The 15,378-nt window shown below is 39.3% G+C and overlaps 1 protein-coding gene across 5 annotated transcripts in view; it reads right to left on the reverse strand.

The window, feature by feature from the left end:
* Window positions 1-926: 926 nt before the first annotated feature.
* The window catches only part of NSMCE2 (NSE2 (MMS21) homolog, SMC5-SMC6 complex SUMO ligase), a 132,648-nt gene continuing 118,196 nt past the window's right edge, over window positions 927-15,378 (reverse strand). For 4 of the 5 annotated variants that reach the window (XM_027645611.1, XM_027645610.1, XM_027645607.1 and 1 more), the window contains 3 exons: window positions 5,067-5,167; window positions 4,640-4,746; window positions 927-1,336 (listed from right to left, as the gene is read on the reverse strand). In XM_027645611.1, coding sequence (XP_027501412.1) covers window positions 1,240-1,336; window positions 4,640-4,746; window positions 5,067-5,167 — 305 coding nt within the window. In that variant the 3' untranslated portion in view covers window positions 927-1,239. Of the gene's footprint in view, window positions 1,337-1,464; window positions 1,488-4,639; window positions 4,747-5,066; window positions 5,168-15,378 lie in introns of all 5 variants that reach the window. The other variant, XM_027645608.1, reaches the window with a different exon arrangement.

Below are 15,378 nucleotides of genomic sequence, written 5' to 3' on the forward strand. Positions count from 1 at the left end.
GTTTGTACTCTTAAATGCAACTGGGGTTAATAATGGTCTATGAAAGGAGAGCAGTTAGCAAACAGTAACACAGAGTGAAAAGCTTAGCATATAGATGCCTCAGCTCCATTTTACACTAAATGTCAGATTGTAAATTCAGAAAAATTATATAGGAAGATACCACCTAGCCCACTAAGGATTCCAAAATTCAAAGAAACCTATATTTTCTGCTTCACATATGACAAGAGATAATTGCCATCTGACTGCCAAGGCAGCTCCTTTTACCTACAGCTATTTCTAACTCATATATGTAATGCCTTATCTGCTAGATATGTTCAGGGCAATTTAGGTAATAAACAGAGTGTCACAAAGTTTAAGTTCTTTTCTGGATCTGTGCCCAAAAGCTTAGGTATCTGAAGCTTATATAAAATGAGATTAACTGGTTTTCAATTCAAGGCATATGGTTACAGTATATTTGTATTATCTACAATTTTGTTATTGGAATACCTTTACAAATAATTGTAGTCTTCTAGCATAGAGTATTAAGGTAAAGCATTCTGGGACTTCCAAATACAAAAAGCTTGAAATAAATGCTACTGAATCTCAAAAGAAAAGCCTAAGTTAGGGCAGAGAGTTCAGAAATTATAAGAACAAGGCCAAGATCCTCAAAGCCGAGTGGCAGTTTTCTGTGTCCACACACACAAGGTATAGATGTGCAACACTTTCTGAAAATTCATCTCTATTAAGGTTTCGTGAGTTTTCTATTAAAACATGGGCGTGCTCCCAAGCAGGGTAAATCCTTGGTCAGAGTGCCCTACTCCAAGTATTCCCAGTTATAGAGACAGTAACAAAACTATCTGCAACATAGAGCAAAACGCTCACTGTTACATGCTGGCAGAATCTGCATCTCTAATATGCTGAAAAAACTAGCACACAGACAAGGAAGGTTAAATGCTGCAAAGCATGTTTTATTTATAAAATGCAAGCGTTTAGAAATTCAGGAAGGTCAAAATACCCCAAACAAAATGGAATTCCTTACATTCATTAGTTCAAAAAATGCTTTCAGTTAGAGTTGAGGCCTTCAACTTTGCCTATAAATGAAACACTTAACAATGATTTGCCTATAAATTAAACACTTAAAAAATAACAATCAGTCTCACAACCTACATATAATCAGCAGCTTATCTCACAAGACCTCCAATAACAAATTTTCTTTGTGGCAGTAGCGTATCCAGCTCACTTGTCCAACGTTGACCAGCTTTATTTATTCTGACTGTCAATCACTCTTTTAAGTGCTTCATCTGGCACAAGATCTGATCTTTTTACATCATCATGGCTACAGCCCATTTTAGGGCATCTGTTAAAAAGAAAAGAGAGACTCCATTAAATCGGAAGAATTGTATTTGTCAGATACAGGCTTTTGCATAACATCTGCTAGTTTTTGTATTTATCTGGGATCCACTCTTTCCATCATTTCCTCCTTACCTCTTTTCCTCTTCACCAGCTCTCTGTGGGAAAAAATAAATTTATCTAAACTGGAGGGAATCATCAGCAGAAGGCAGGAAGGGAGGGAGGAAGGGAGGGAGAAAGGCAGGAAGGAAGGAAGGGAGAGAGGGAGGAAGGAAGGAAGGAAGGAGCACAGTGAGAGATGGAACCTCTCACCTTGTAGATCACTCTCTTGCTTCATGTACACAAGCTGCTTGTATCAGCAATGACATCAGCATTGCATGGACACCTTTCTGTGTGGCTTTCTCTCTTCGCAGTCCTCTACAAGCTCCAGGTAACTACCTCTTACCTTACTAATCTGCAGTGGAGAAGTATAATCTTCACTAACAGATAAATAGGGGAATTATTTTTAGTAAAACAGATAAAGAGAATGACACTTGCAAAGACTGACTGGTGAATTAGTGGACTATCTAGTTGGTATAAAGATCAACCTGACCTTTTAGGAACTGTGAAAGCTCAGAAAGGAGAAATGGGGTCAAATTAACAGCCTCTAGATGATAATCAAATACAGAATGTCTTACAACTACTTGAAACAGCCAGATAAAGAGAGCAGGGTGAAAGATATTCAGGGACCAAAGGTCATTTTCCTTTGGCAGTGGCCCAAACATGCACAGATGGAACCTCTAGTCAGAAGTAACGCTTTTCCTGAATTTTTCCCCTCTTAAGAGTAGCTTTTATCTAAGGTGCTGAACTTATTTACACTCAGTACTCATAACTTTTACTCCAGATTTGTCCACAGCTTACTGTGTTTGTCATAGACCAGTCATTTCATTGCTCTGTGCCTCAGTTTTCCCATTTATCACCTTAATACAGCAATAGCTTGCCAGATTAATGAATAACAAGTGCTCAGAAAGCTTCCCACATTTCCTGTAAGCATGAAGTATTAGCATGTCCTTCCAGGCAGTGGAAAATACTAAGCAAACTGAGAGACGTAAGAGTTGCCTAAAGGAGTGTATGACAAGTCTATCAGCACAGCACCAGTGGCTGTGTGTTCACCAGCTGCAGGGCTGACATGCAGCTACTGCACTGCCAAGGGCACTGAAGGATCCTGTGGATTCAAACTGGAAAGTACATGTGAGGAAACAGCCACTCTGTGTCTCCAGAGTGAGCAACAGCTTTGACTTCAGAGTCAGGGTAGCGAGGATCCCTGTAACCATGCTCTGCTCTATCAGGACACCTGCTTCCACATGAGTGTTGTTGGCAGGAGCACAGCCAAGTAACAACACTATGAGAAGAGAGTATTCAAATAGGGAACTTGTTGCACCTGCTGGCCTGCCTTCCCACCACAGCAGATGATGGTTTTTCAAAAGTGACTGCATTTTCATGAGGAAAAAAAAAATAATTTAAAATTACAGCAGGTCGGTGAGACTGGGCAGAGAAAACCAAGTAGTCCTTCTTAATTTCGTTACAGTGAAGCTGTGGTATTGCTGTGTGTGTGCTTTCCTAGCACGCTGGAATAACTGCTGCAAAAGTGGTAAGGCTGCAAGCTAAAAGCCAGTATTCAGACTGCACAAATAACTTCCATTTAGGTATAAGGTAGCTTTTAAAGCTAGATGTTGTACAGCTTACATGATTTTTTTAACTCTAGAATTTTTCTAGTATTTTATTTCTTAAAAGGTAAAATAAAATTCAGTCATGTGACCCTATTTGTTTTTCAGCAGTGCTGAAACTTGTGATGCAGTACAGCAATCTCTCCTACCATGACGTTCTCCTGATGGATTTAACAACACAGGGAAATATTTAGATATGAACACCTAAATTCAGTTCTGTATCACAGAAGGTATTTTTGTCATGGTTTTGGGCTGTTGAGCACACGCTTCCTAGCTCCTCCCTATCCTCCAGAACACTCACTTTCGTCTCTCCAACTTGTGAGTTGTTTCCCAACTCTTGTTCATTTTTCCAGCCAAGTTTTTGTCCATCTGTGTTGCTGGTTTTGTTGTTATTCCCAGGATACTGCACCCATTCTACTTTTTTTCCCCTAGACCTCATAACACAGGCAAGGTACTTCAAGCTGTCTTGACACTAAGGTAGTGGTTGGACATCCCAACTGATGCTTGATTTTATAGCAGGGCTTTCCTGCAGCAGGGAAGGAGTGCAGAATAAAAAACTCCGCTCCACCTTTGTAACCCCCATGGAGGACTCTATTATAGAGTCCAATAGAAATGAATGCCAGAGCAATGGATGGAGGACATAAGCTGCCTGTGGCATTATCTCTGGGGAAATCAAGTTGTTGGTCCCTGTGAGACCTTAACCTGAGCATCTGAAAACTCCACATTTATTTAAAAGTCCACAACTGGTAAGTTTCTACAACATCATCAGTCCCAAAGCATGAAGCTCTAGCATAAAGGGTGTAAAAACAAAGGTGAAATCAATGATGAAATGGTATGTCCTCTCAACGTGCTCTAAACAGCGTCTGAGACACTTTTATTTTCTTTTTTTTCTTTTTACTTTTTTTTCCTTAAGTCAAAATCATCCTGGTTTTTAAACTTACCGGGGAGGATTTGAGGTTGAAAAGTTCAACTGTTACATCTTTTCACTCAAAAAAATATGTCCCATGTGGAAAGTGACAGGCTGCTTTGATGATATAAAGAATTATTTAACTGCATCATAGCAGGAACTGCACAATCTGTACTGCACTGTCTGATCATTCTTAAATTCTGTACTACCTAAAATGCTGTGGTTTAATATTTCTGACTTTAACACTCACTTAAGTGTTTTAATATTTCTCGGTTGTATTGGAATATAACTGCAAAAGAGGGTGCACAGAGGACATTTTTGTTTTGTTTGTTTTCAATATTTTCAGGACTTGCTACATAAGCAGTGGGAACAAAATCAGCAACTAAATTTTAGGAAGCTGAAGGTTCTCTTTTTTGTTCATGGCTATATGAAATCTCTTTATTTCTGTTGTTCAAGTACCACAAATAGCTGTAACTTCCCCACACAATTTCTGAATATTTTCTTACACATTGTTTTCATTAAAAAGAAAAGTTCTTTCTCGTGTACAGTACTAATGAGAAGACTGCGACTTGGGCAGACGCTGAGGTATTACTTCCTGCAGCCTTGCCAATCCACATACATTTCCTAGAACAAGTGGAGTAAAATTCCACTTACACAGCAAAGCAAATAGCTTTTCCACACATTCTTTTTAGCTTACCGGACTTTTTTCTTTCTCTGCTTTCGAGACTGGATAATTTCTACAATGGCCTCTTCTTCATAAGTATGTCCACAGACCTTGTTTCGCACCGGCCTCCTCATTTCCACCTGTAATCAATAAAGTTTGATTTAAAGGAACTGATAATGCCCATGAAAATGCTTCTTATGAGATTTTATGTAAAACAGTAGGAAGTGTGTTTGCCATTCATACATGGCATTCCAGTCAAATTACAGGATCAGGCCCTGCTTGGTAAACTGCATTCCTACTTACTGGGTTTTTTTCCCAAGCAGTGTTGTTCTTCTCTGATAACACTTCTAATTTATACTGCCTGTTTTTTAACAGATACTGCAGATTTTTAATAAACCAACCAATGCAGAATATGAAATAACTATTTCCCAGTCAATTTTTGTAGCACTGATAGCATTACCTGTGTAATGGGACAAATAAAGTTCATCTGACTCCGAGTCACAGCTATATCTTCATCGATTTGTTCAATGGTCTCATCATCATCATCTGATACCTGACGAACTAGAATGGGAAACAAGAAAAAAATTATTTAGTATTTAATAAAGATAGCCAATACTTAAAATAAGCATATAAAATCCAACATTTGCCAAGCTCTATCCTACAGTGATATCTAAGATTCCACAGCGTATTTCTGCACCACTCCGCGAACAAGACACTGCAAGAAATACTGTATTATAAGGTATTTTAAAAAATGAGGATTTTTAGATGGTAACCACTTTTGTGTGTGTTTGTGTGTGTGTGTGTGGTTATTTACAGGCAATGCTAGAAAGGAGGGCTGGGAAGGAGAGCAAGTTGGCCTGAAGATGTGCAAAGCCTTTGGTATTCACTGTTCAAGTTCACCAAAACCCAGTAACACACAGATGAGTCCCCAAAATCTAAGAAAGGATGAACTGGAGGAGATCTGGCAGATCTACCCTCAATATCAGTTTGTGTTTGAGTGTCATATACTATACATATACACTATATAGCCTGTTTATATTGTTTATACTTTAAAAGGAATTTGTACTATTTATCATAACACATCATTTTGTAAGTGATGCTGCTCTATTTTAATGAGACTATAATTAGTGAAAAACAAAAGCTAAAAAGTGTTATGGACAAGAGAAATGTTATTGAAGCAACCTTAAGGGGGAAGGGCAGAATGAAATACTGACATCTCCCAGAAAACACTTGATGGCCCAGTGCCAGGGAATGAAGCGCAGACAAAGAAGAATAAATACACCTTGAGCTAGAGGAGATGCAGGTCCCCACCTTTTCCAGAAGAAGAAAGCAAGGTGTAAGCAACTCTGTGTACCCAGGGGCACACCAGTCCAGCATTCCATGCAGAAACTTATCAGCCAGAGTCAAAAGCTGAGACACGAGCAGATAAGGAGGAGATATATATCTACTTGAAGATAAATATATAGATACAGATATAGCTAAGCATAACCTTAATGAAATGTGTACATATTGGTTTATATTCTTCTAACTTCGCTCTGTTATTTTAAATCTAGGCTTTTAGCTGAATGCATTTGTTTTTCTTTGAATCTTATCTGGTAATAACAGCAAACTTAACACCTGCCATAGCTTTCCATTCCTTTGGGGCAGTTCTGCAATGTTTTTGCAGCAGTGCCCTGGGGTGCAGTCCTCAAGGTGTCCCAAGGTAAGAGAACCTTTTTCACTCTGGCTGCACAAGCTAGTTTGTAATGTAGCAACATAGAGTTCGGAGAGAATGACATCCTTCAGTGGTCTGTGTTGGCTTTGACTGCCAAGGCAGGAGTGAGAAACACAAATGAACATGGAGGGTTTAGAGTTGATGATTTGCCTTCTACAGCATCTCAGTCTGGGTTCCCTGTGCTGCTTTTGCACACTATCAGCCAGTCTTTGCATCTTTGCATCCCTGGCATTCAGCCTTCCACAGCTATTAAGGATCAGTGTTTCCTAACTTATGGTCAGTCCTGCATGCCTGTCTAATACCATACTTCCAGATGATAACAGCAGACACCACTTGTGGAGCAACCAAAATCTCTCACACCCAGTTCTGGACTGAGCACAGTGCCCTGTGAGCCAGCACAGCTCTAGCTGAGGTACTCTGAGCATTGGTGTTGCAGCCATCACTCCACCACAGCACCTCTCAGTATGCCAGGTCTATTTTCATATTTTTCCTTCCTCCTAAACAGAGCTTGCCCTTCTTTCCTTTCCAATATTCAAAGCATTCTGGAATGTTTCTGACCCAGGTACTCTGACCCCAGGTGTTGGGGTTGGAAGTAGATGATCTTTAAGGTCCCTTCCAACCTGAACCACTCTATAATTCTACTTCTGTAAATCATGGCTAGGCTTCGCGAACGAAGATTTGGGAAGGCTCTATCCACATTTGCTACAGGCACGCTGGTGGCTTATGAGGCCAATACGTGACAGACATATCCGATTGCAAAAGGCACAGCAGAAAAACTCCTTAGATGGTGTAATCTGCAAGGTACTTCTGTAAATAACAGAAGGGAATATTCAGGCAAGCATCATGGATATTTCTGTGTATGTTACTAAGGCCTCATTCGATCAACAGGGTGTGGATTCTGGGGGAAAAGGAGCTCAAATGTCTAATGTCAATAATAATTTCAAGGCTTTAATCTCCAAGAATATTAACATACCTTCTGACCCATTAACAAAGGCAAGCACTTGCAAATCAGAAGGAAAAAGTGGGCACAATTTAACATTAAATACCAAAACTGCAATGGTATGGACACCAGAAATAGAATTGTGGCAGTCACCAGTTTTCAGAAAAAAACCTCTGTCACATCTTAGATTGCTCATATATAAGGTTTATTCTACCATAAAGACATAATATTTGAAGTAAATACAGCTTTTGGATGGAAAAAGTGGGTTTTTTTAATGAAGGTTTTGAAATAAAAAGCAACGGGTGAAATTGCACTGAGACAGCAAGGCTAAGAAATACTGCAGATATTGGTAGGTACCAGCTTTGGCATAGGATGCTTTAAATATCATGCTGATTTTTTTTCTATGAGTAATGCCAACAAAGAACAACAGATTCAGAATTTCCTCAAGTCCACATATCTGCAAATTTTGGCATACTGCAGCTCTAATCTTTCCTGTGGAAAACATCTCAAAACTCATTTTTCTATGTTGTACTTTGTTTCAGCCCATGAACTTGGCATGTAGTTCCAGCGTATCAGGGCACCGTGTCAATCAGTGATGTTAGAAAGCATCAGCACTAGCAAGATCTAGGACAGGGGACTGCTTACAAAGGATAATTTATTTATCAATATTTAGATCCCAAGGAAGGTGGGTGAAGTTTTAAAGTGTGGGGTTCGTGCCTGTGACTTTACTTCTAAAGCTCAGCCCTATAAGTTAGGCATGTAAGTGGCTTTTTTGGGAAGAGTATTCACCTTGTGCAGCACTGTCTGACTGCTAAGAAGTCACCACTTCCCTCATCACTTCTGTGTATGCTCACTTAGGTACCGACGCAAGAATTTAGGAGACTATGGTGAAGCCTCCAAGTTTGAAAATATAAGCTCAAGCTTACATACTGGTGCTTAAGCCTCCCATGAAGGCTTCAGGTCTTTAAATTATGTGAGCTAAATCACAGGCTGCGGTAACTTCTTTCCCATACTGGCTTTGGAGGTGATTTAGAAGCCTCATGTTTAATGGTTGAAATTCCATGAGTTGAGACCTGCTCCTTGTAGGTGGGGTATATTAATCTTCCTGGATTCAAATTGCCCTCTTGTTGCAAGCTTATCTGAAACACTTCAGGTTGCACTTCATTTGCAATGATTTTGTATACAGTCTACCAGAATGGGGCCCTGGTTTCAAGAGGTGATCACAGCACAAATGAATCATTATTTAAAATATTTCCTTTTCATAAGCAGCTAATATTTTTAATAATAAATATGCAAGACTGGGATGATGCAAGTGATACCTCAAGCATGTCAATAGCAAATTAGCATAAATCAGATAAACCACCCACAGATTTGCTGTTATTGCTTGATGTTCTACATTACAGGAGGAGAGAGGAGAGTAACTTTTACAGTGACAGTAAATTTTGCAGAGATTACACAAGATGCAAACATACATCCCAAACTGGTCAGTAAGATGGTCTAAACTGTACATCTGTACATGTAAACTCATATTGGAAGATGTTTTCATTAAGAGCAAAGGCATTTTTTACCAAATGAAATGTATAAAAGTTTGGAGGATCTAAATTGCAAGTCTGACTATTCTACAGAAAGAAGAAATAAAAACACGGGGTCATGCATATTTCAGCTAAGCCAGGTTACATTTTGGTAAAATTGAGTTTTCCTTGCAAATTTAAACCAGACACAGAAAACACTGTTATTGTTCCTGAAATTCAGATGTTGCCTTAAGTAACAGAAGTGCATACCTCTATTTTGGTAGTCAGAGATCACATTTTAAGTGTCTTAACAGTTTCTAGTTTTCCATTCCAGCCAACTGAGACATGCTGTGAGTATTAGTAACATTTTCTATCTGGCTATCTCAGCAAGATGTTTACAGCTGATTAATGCCCACTGTTGTAATAAAACTGCATTCTCATAAAGGTATCTATTTTTGGCAACACATCATAATGAATTCTGCAACTGCCAACTGTTTTTTTACTTATTCAATTTTAATTAAAAGCTGGTAGTACTTTATATCTCTATCACTTTCATCTCCTGATAATATTGTGACTAATATGCCTTAGCTCAGTTTTTACCTACTCTGCTTAGAGAAACTTATTTTTAAAAGCCAACTTTTAAAAATAAGAAAACCACAGTGCAGAGACATTAACTGCTAGATTGTGACTTATATTAAGCATGGATAGCATACATGTTAAAAAAACATGAGAGGGAAGATCCTCTCCGTTGGCATTGTTAGTTCTATGACCAGAAGACTGCTGTCTGCTCACTGCTCCCAGTGCCAGCAATGCCCTCTTCTCCCTTCCTGTTTCTCTAACCTGGACCTCAGTGAACACGTATTGCAGTGTAAACTTAATTGATTTCTTTCCTTTTGTGCTGGGCTGTTCTACCTTCTCACCTGCCACCAGTCAGACACTAATCCTGGAAATCAAAAGGTAACGTTAAGCATGTGGGACTGACTCTTTGTAAGCCTGAGCCACCAGACAGACAAGGCCTTGGCTCCCACGAGGGTCTATTGTACTGCTGACTCCATAGAAATAACAGCAACTCATCCAGGCTGGGAAAAATCCTATCTCAGAGAGCTCCAAGAAAAACATGAATGTTATGAGGGCAAGTCAAATGCCAAATGTTCCTGCCAGCAGGGCACAGAAAAAAATGGAAGGTGGGGGAGGTGAAGGACATCATGACATCCAAGAGTTGTTCTCTGAGAGTCAGAAGGCATCTGCGGTGAGGAAGGGCTAGGGACAAATCCGAAGGAAGGATCTGACACTGCCAAGACCACTCTGGGAAATGCTTAAAAGTAGGTCAGCATGCCCATTACTGTTCTGAATTTGGGTTAGTCTTCAGATCCAGAGAAGCAGACCACAACAACTGTCCAGTGTCCTTCCCGTGGGATGGATCTGCAGTGAATGCTGCAGGAGAAGTGAAAGAAGAGGGGAAGCACAGAATACCTTCTTGGCAAACCTTTTCAGTCTCTAGCAATTTGTGGCCAAGGACTTCCTGAGTCAGAGGTAATATCTTTGCCTTTAATAAGCCCTGGAGTTTTCCTTCAATGAATTTGTCTAAATCTAGAGAGGGGAATTTCGGCCTGGACCTTTCAGCTTGATTAGAGACAGTTATCTTTGCTAGAAAGGTTAGCAACAGCTTAATTTTCCTTGAAAATTACTGCAGAAGCTGCAGGTTACAGTTTAATTTGATTTTTAAGAGGGAAAATAAGATGTGCAAGCTACAGCTGCAGTCAAACAGTTCAAAGGCTTTCTGCTTTTGCCAGAGGCATCCGATAGTTTAATTTGCCAACCAAGCCAAACTAGGCTTTGCATTGAAGTACATTACAATTTGATTACTTGCTGGTGTTGCAATACAAAGTTGATCTAAGGAAGGTGGCCTCTAACATGTTGCTCTAGATTGCAATTGCAAATTTACTTGTTCCTGCCCAGGCCAAGTGACTGGCTGGTAATTTACTCCAAGTGCCTTGTATGTGCCCTGTTCTACAGACTCTTGTGTTAAAAGTATAGATATGCATTTGGTCAATCCAAAATAAAATGACATTCCTGTAAATATAAGCCATTCTTATTTTCCTGGAATGTGAAAAAGAAATTAGATGAACAAATTAGCAAATTGCTAGTTCCTTTACATAATGGTGGGGAAGGAAAGGATAGTCTCCTTTCCACTAAGCAACAATCCTCTAAAAACCCCTTTACTGTCATCAAATTCACAACACTTGCATATTTTACAGTATTTTGTCCCACTAAGCCACAGGTCTTTTAAAATACGCTATTCTAAATGGCAATACTGTTCCCATTTTATTCTTTCACTAATGGCTAGAGCTGCTTGATGCTAGTTTTCCAGAATGACTTTACAATGAAGACAAACTGATTTGGTGGAAATGTTATGGGACACTCATTACAAAAATGTAAATGAAGGAAATGGAAAGACAGTTAGTTGCATCTAGATATAATTTACTGTTTAATGTATTAATAAATAAAATGTGATTACAAATCCTAGAGGGAAAAAACCCCAACAAAACAAACTCCAGAGGTACCCTGCAAAACCTTCAACTCACTATTCAAAGTGAGACATAAGACATCAACTGTGCCTTTATATTTTGGGAAATTCAGACTGTTGTGCAGTGGGAGCTGTATCTAGAAATGTGAACAGAAAGAATATCTTTGATTATAAACCACACAACTCAAAACAGTTTGGTAGGCAAACATAGAGGGAGCTTTCTTGCTCCTCTGTTATTGCAAAGATACATGAGAAATCCACACTTCAAAGCCCGTGGATGACATTTCAAACTGCAGTTTCCTCATAGCTGCAGCCTGGACTCGATCTGAAGAAGCTCCTGGGGGAGATGAAGATTACCTAAACATATGTCATTGTGGGTCATCAGTAAGCTCAGAGAAGCCACCATTTCTGAAAATCTAAGGTGGCCATATTCTGCCATCCTAACTACCATAGCCCATCATGGCATGTAAACTTAAGAAGCAAGTGAAGCACCAAAGACTTGCTGAAAATAAACTGAACTGATAAACAGACTGTTTAAATGACCAGGAAACTCTAGGTCAGAGTGACAATGGAGCAAAAGCGTTAGGGATGACACGAGCAAAGCAAGACGAAAACTGGAATATCTTATGAGGAAAAAATATATCAGACACAAGCTACTAAATTGCAAATATATGTAAAGAGCATTTTTATTACTTGGGCTTTCTCCTGCTCTTCAGAAGAAAAAAGGCTGAGCAATCACTGCTTCATGCAGTAGGATTTATAAAGGCAATTTCCATGCTTGGAGAGCATCATTTCATGTATAAGAGATGAGAAGAATATCACACACATTTAAAAAATGAAGAAATTCACTCCAGGCACATGAAAGAAAAAGTTGCAAAAGATGCAACCAGAAAAAAAAAAAGCGTACCATTTCATTAGAAGATGAACCACTTTCCATTACTAACATTGTGGTCAGAATCTGGAATGTCACTGATGCAATTCTAACCATCAAATGACATGAACATGCAGGGCTTGCCTACACAGAGAAGCTGTTGCAAAATAAGCGAGGGTGTGAATGCAGAATGCATTAACTACTTGGCATTAACTCAGTGCGTGGATGCTCCTGTTCTGCACTAGGAGTGCCTTTTGGCTGTTTAGCCTAATCCACTTCCACACTGGACTAGAGGAAGGCACTGTTAATCCTGGGCAGGAGGAGTGAGAGGACAGCTGTCAGTACTGACAACGATTTGGAGCCACATCTGTTTATGCACGAATCCCTAGCAGTCCTTGGATGGTCTGTTCTGTAAATTTCACTCAAATTTTCTCAGAACAGTCCACTAAGTATTCTCTACAAGATGAAATCATGTCTATGACATGTCTGAACAAAAGGTAACATCATGTAACATCACGTACGTAACAAAAGGTAACATCACCTCTACGGGTGGGGGTCTCTATGCCCATTTCACTATGTCATTTGTGCATTCTTGTAGTCATTCACTTCTGAAATGGTGAACTGGTGACAGATTTTCAGGTGGAACAAGCTTCTGCTAGAAAACACTCCTGGACAGAACTGTTGTGGGGTAACAGAGGGACAGAAACCAAAAAGAGCAGTGATCGGGCAAGTGGACGAGGTAATGTTGGTCCGTAGCAGTCCATCCAATAGGCTGCCGTGGAACCAGTGAGCAGAAAAGCCCCTAGCAACCCCAAATGATTACACCTCTAGAAAATTATAATTCAGATTATCATTTCAATCTGCCTCTTGACATTCTCCTCACAAGACCTTTTGACAGAGACTTCATTGTTTTCCTATCCTAACAACTGCTGAAAACACCTTAAGAAACACCTTAAAACAATGTGCCCTGGTGCCAGGAGAGTAGTGCACACAAGTGCGTGGAGTGTGTCATTGTTGGGGAATAGGCGGGAATATGGAGGACATGGAGCTATAATCCCTGAACACTAACAGGTTGATTTTGTGATTGGCAAGGATGACACCGACTCAGCAGTTTTTTGAAACTGCAGAGAGCGCACAGGAAAGAGCAATCTGTCGCCTTTGGGTATGGGCAGGTTTATACTACAGAAAACCAGCTTCACTGCCCCTTTCACTCAAGGGAAGCTGGAGAGAGGGATATGCCTCTCTTTACTAGGAAAAGACAGATATACAATATCACTCTTGAATAAAGACATGAGTACAAATATGAAAAAGTGAGAACAAAATGATAGGAGCAAAATATTATTCTCTCCACACCCTAAAGTCTGATGTTAAAGCACTTGAAAGAAACTTTCAGGTGAGATATTTTATTTCAAAATTAATATTAATGAAGACAGCATTTGCAATTCTGTTCTTAGTGATGCATTTCAATCCTTCAGAGCGCTTTCTAAAACTCTTACCTCCTTCCAAAATGAATTTACCTCATTTAGAAATATAACATCAAGTGAATATAACTGAGTGTGCAGTGATGTACTATATATATATCCACATAACCTTTTGGAGCTTCATTATTAAGATGCATAAAGAGAGAAGTTGTGTTCATTTTCCAAGCTTTTTCTATAGAAATAATTTCCCCCCCCCCTGTATTTTACATATAAACTTTACCACTCCAGTTATTCTGAATTCTCTAGCTTTGCACTGCCTAGAATGCCTCTGCTGAGATGGCCCCTGGGATGGGCAAGAAGAGCCTGGCCCTGCTCCAGACACTTGCTTGGGGCAGCATCTCCTGCTCTGCTCTTGCCTTCGGTCACCAGCCCACGGCCCCAAAAAACTCCTTAGAAGAAGAATTTTCCTAAAGCAACAAATCATTTGTAGAAATACTGACATCCAATTCCTTCTTCTCTTAAACACAAAGTTGTTTATTATACTACCGTGACCATTTCATTGGTGGAAAACTGAGGCAAGGTCAGGAATATGTCCCGAACCACCAACACATTGTGTGTGCAAGACCATTGTCTTTCCCATTAGACCACACTGCCTTGCCCCTGAGTAACTAACGCTATGAACAGTTTCCAAATACATTTTAGTGAATGCATCAGTTCTGCACTAAAAGCAAAAAAATATAACAGAGAAACCAGTATCTTCTAGTAATTGCACAATATCTGGTTGTTTATTTTGAGAAGACAAACAGTTGCACTAGAGAACTCCTGATCATTTTTTGGTAAGTCATATTTGTAAAATAATGCTTCCTTGCTGAACTACATGAGAAAAGAAAAAGAATTCAACATATAATTAATATAAAAACAAAATAAATAAAACTGAGTTGTTGGTTTGGGGGTTTTTTTGGTTGGTTGGTTGGTTTTTTTGTTCTTTTTTTTTTTTTTAGAGAGGAACTTAAAGATCTGCCATTGCTCAACCATAAAACTGCGACATTTTCATTTAGGTTAAGGCAGGGTGACATATTGCATGTGAATGCACCAAGACATTCTGCATGAACTATGCTGTGCACACTGAGCAGATCTTCACTGTAATAATCCTTGGTAAACTGTTCCCTAAAAGAAACAAAAAATGTTCCTAATCGCAATATAAAGACCATCCTCCAAAACAATGGGGGGGCTCGTGCAGCTAAACATAATGCTCTCATCGGTTAGGAACAGCTGAACAGTTATTTTTTTCAACCTGTCCTGTGATATAAGATTAGGCTTCTTGAATGGCAGTCAGTAGAAAAAATCTAACAGTAGAGCCCTGAGCTATAAATACTCATGGATTATAACTGCGAAACTTAGTAGCTTCTGATGATAATTAGTAGTTAATTTTAAGCCTGACTGATATTTATTTTAAATCACTTTCTTCAGATTCTCATTTGCATATAACTGGTAGAGTGCATCTTCATTAATGCTACATGCATCACAAAACTATTATCATTCTATTGGTGTCATTTATATGGCAAAACATGCATTTCAGACTTCACCTTGCTATTCTGCATGGTGCAGGTAACAGACAATCTGGAAATGACTGTGCTTTATAGCAAGTGTGCTAGAAAGACTGTGAGGGGCTTAACTAAGGTCAAGCACTAGGCAAAGTCTTTTAAACCCAGAAGGTGTCTCTATGCCTACACTTTTCTCTCCAGATCAGGTTTAACAGGGAACTGAATTGGGACAGAGAAAGGACTT

This window comes from Corapipo altera, unplaced genomic scaffold (assembly GCF_003945725.1).
Source record: "Corapipo altera isolate COAL_440 unplaced genomic scaffold, ASM394572v1 51, whole genome shotgun sequence".
Lineage (NCBI taxonomy): Eukaryota > Metazoa > Chordata > Aves > Passeriformes > Pipridae > Corapipo > Corapipo altera.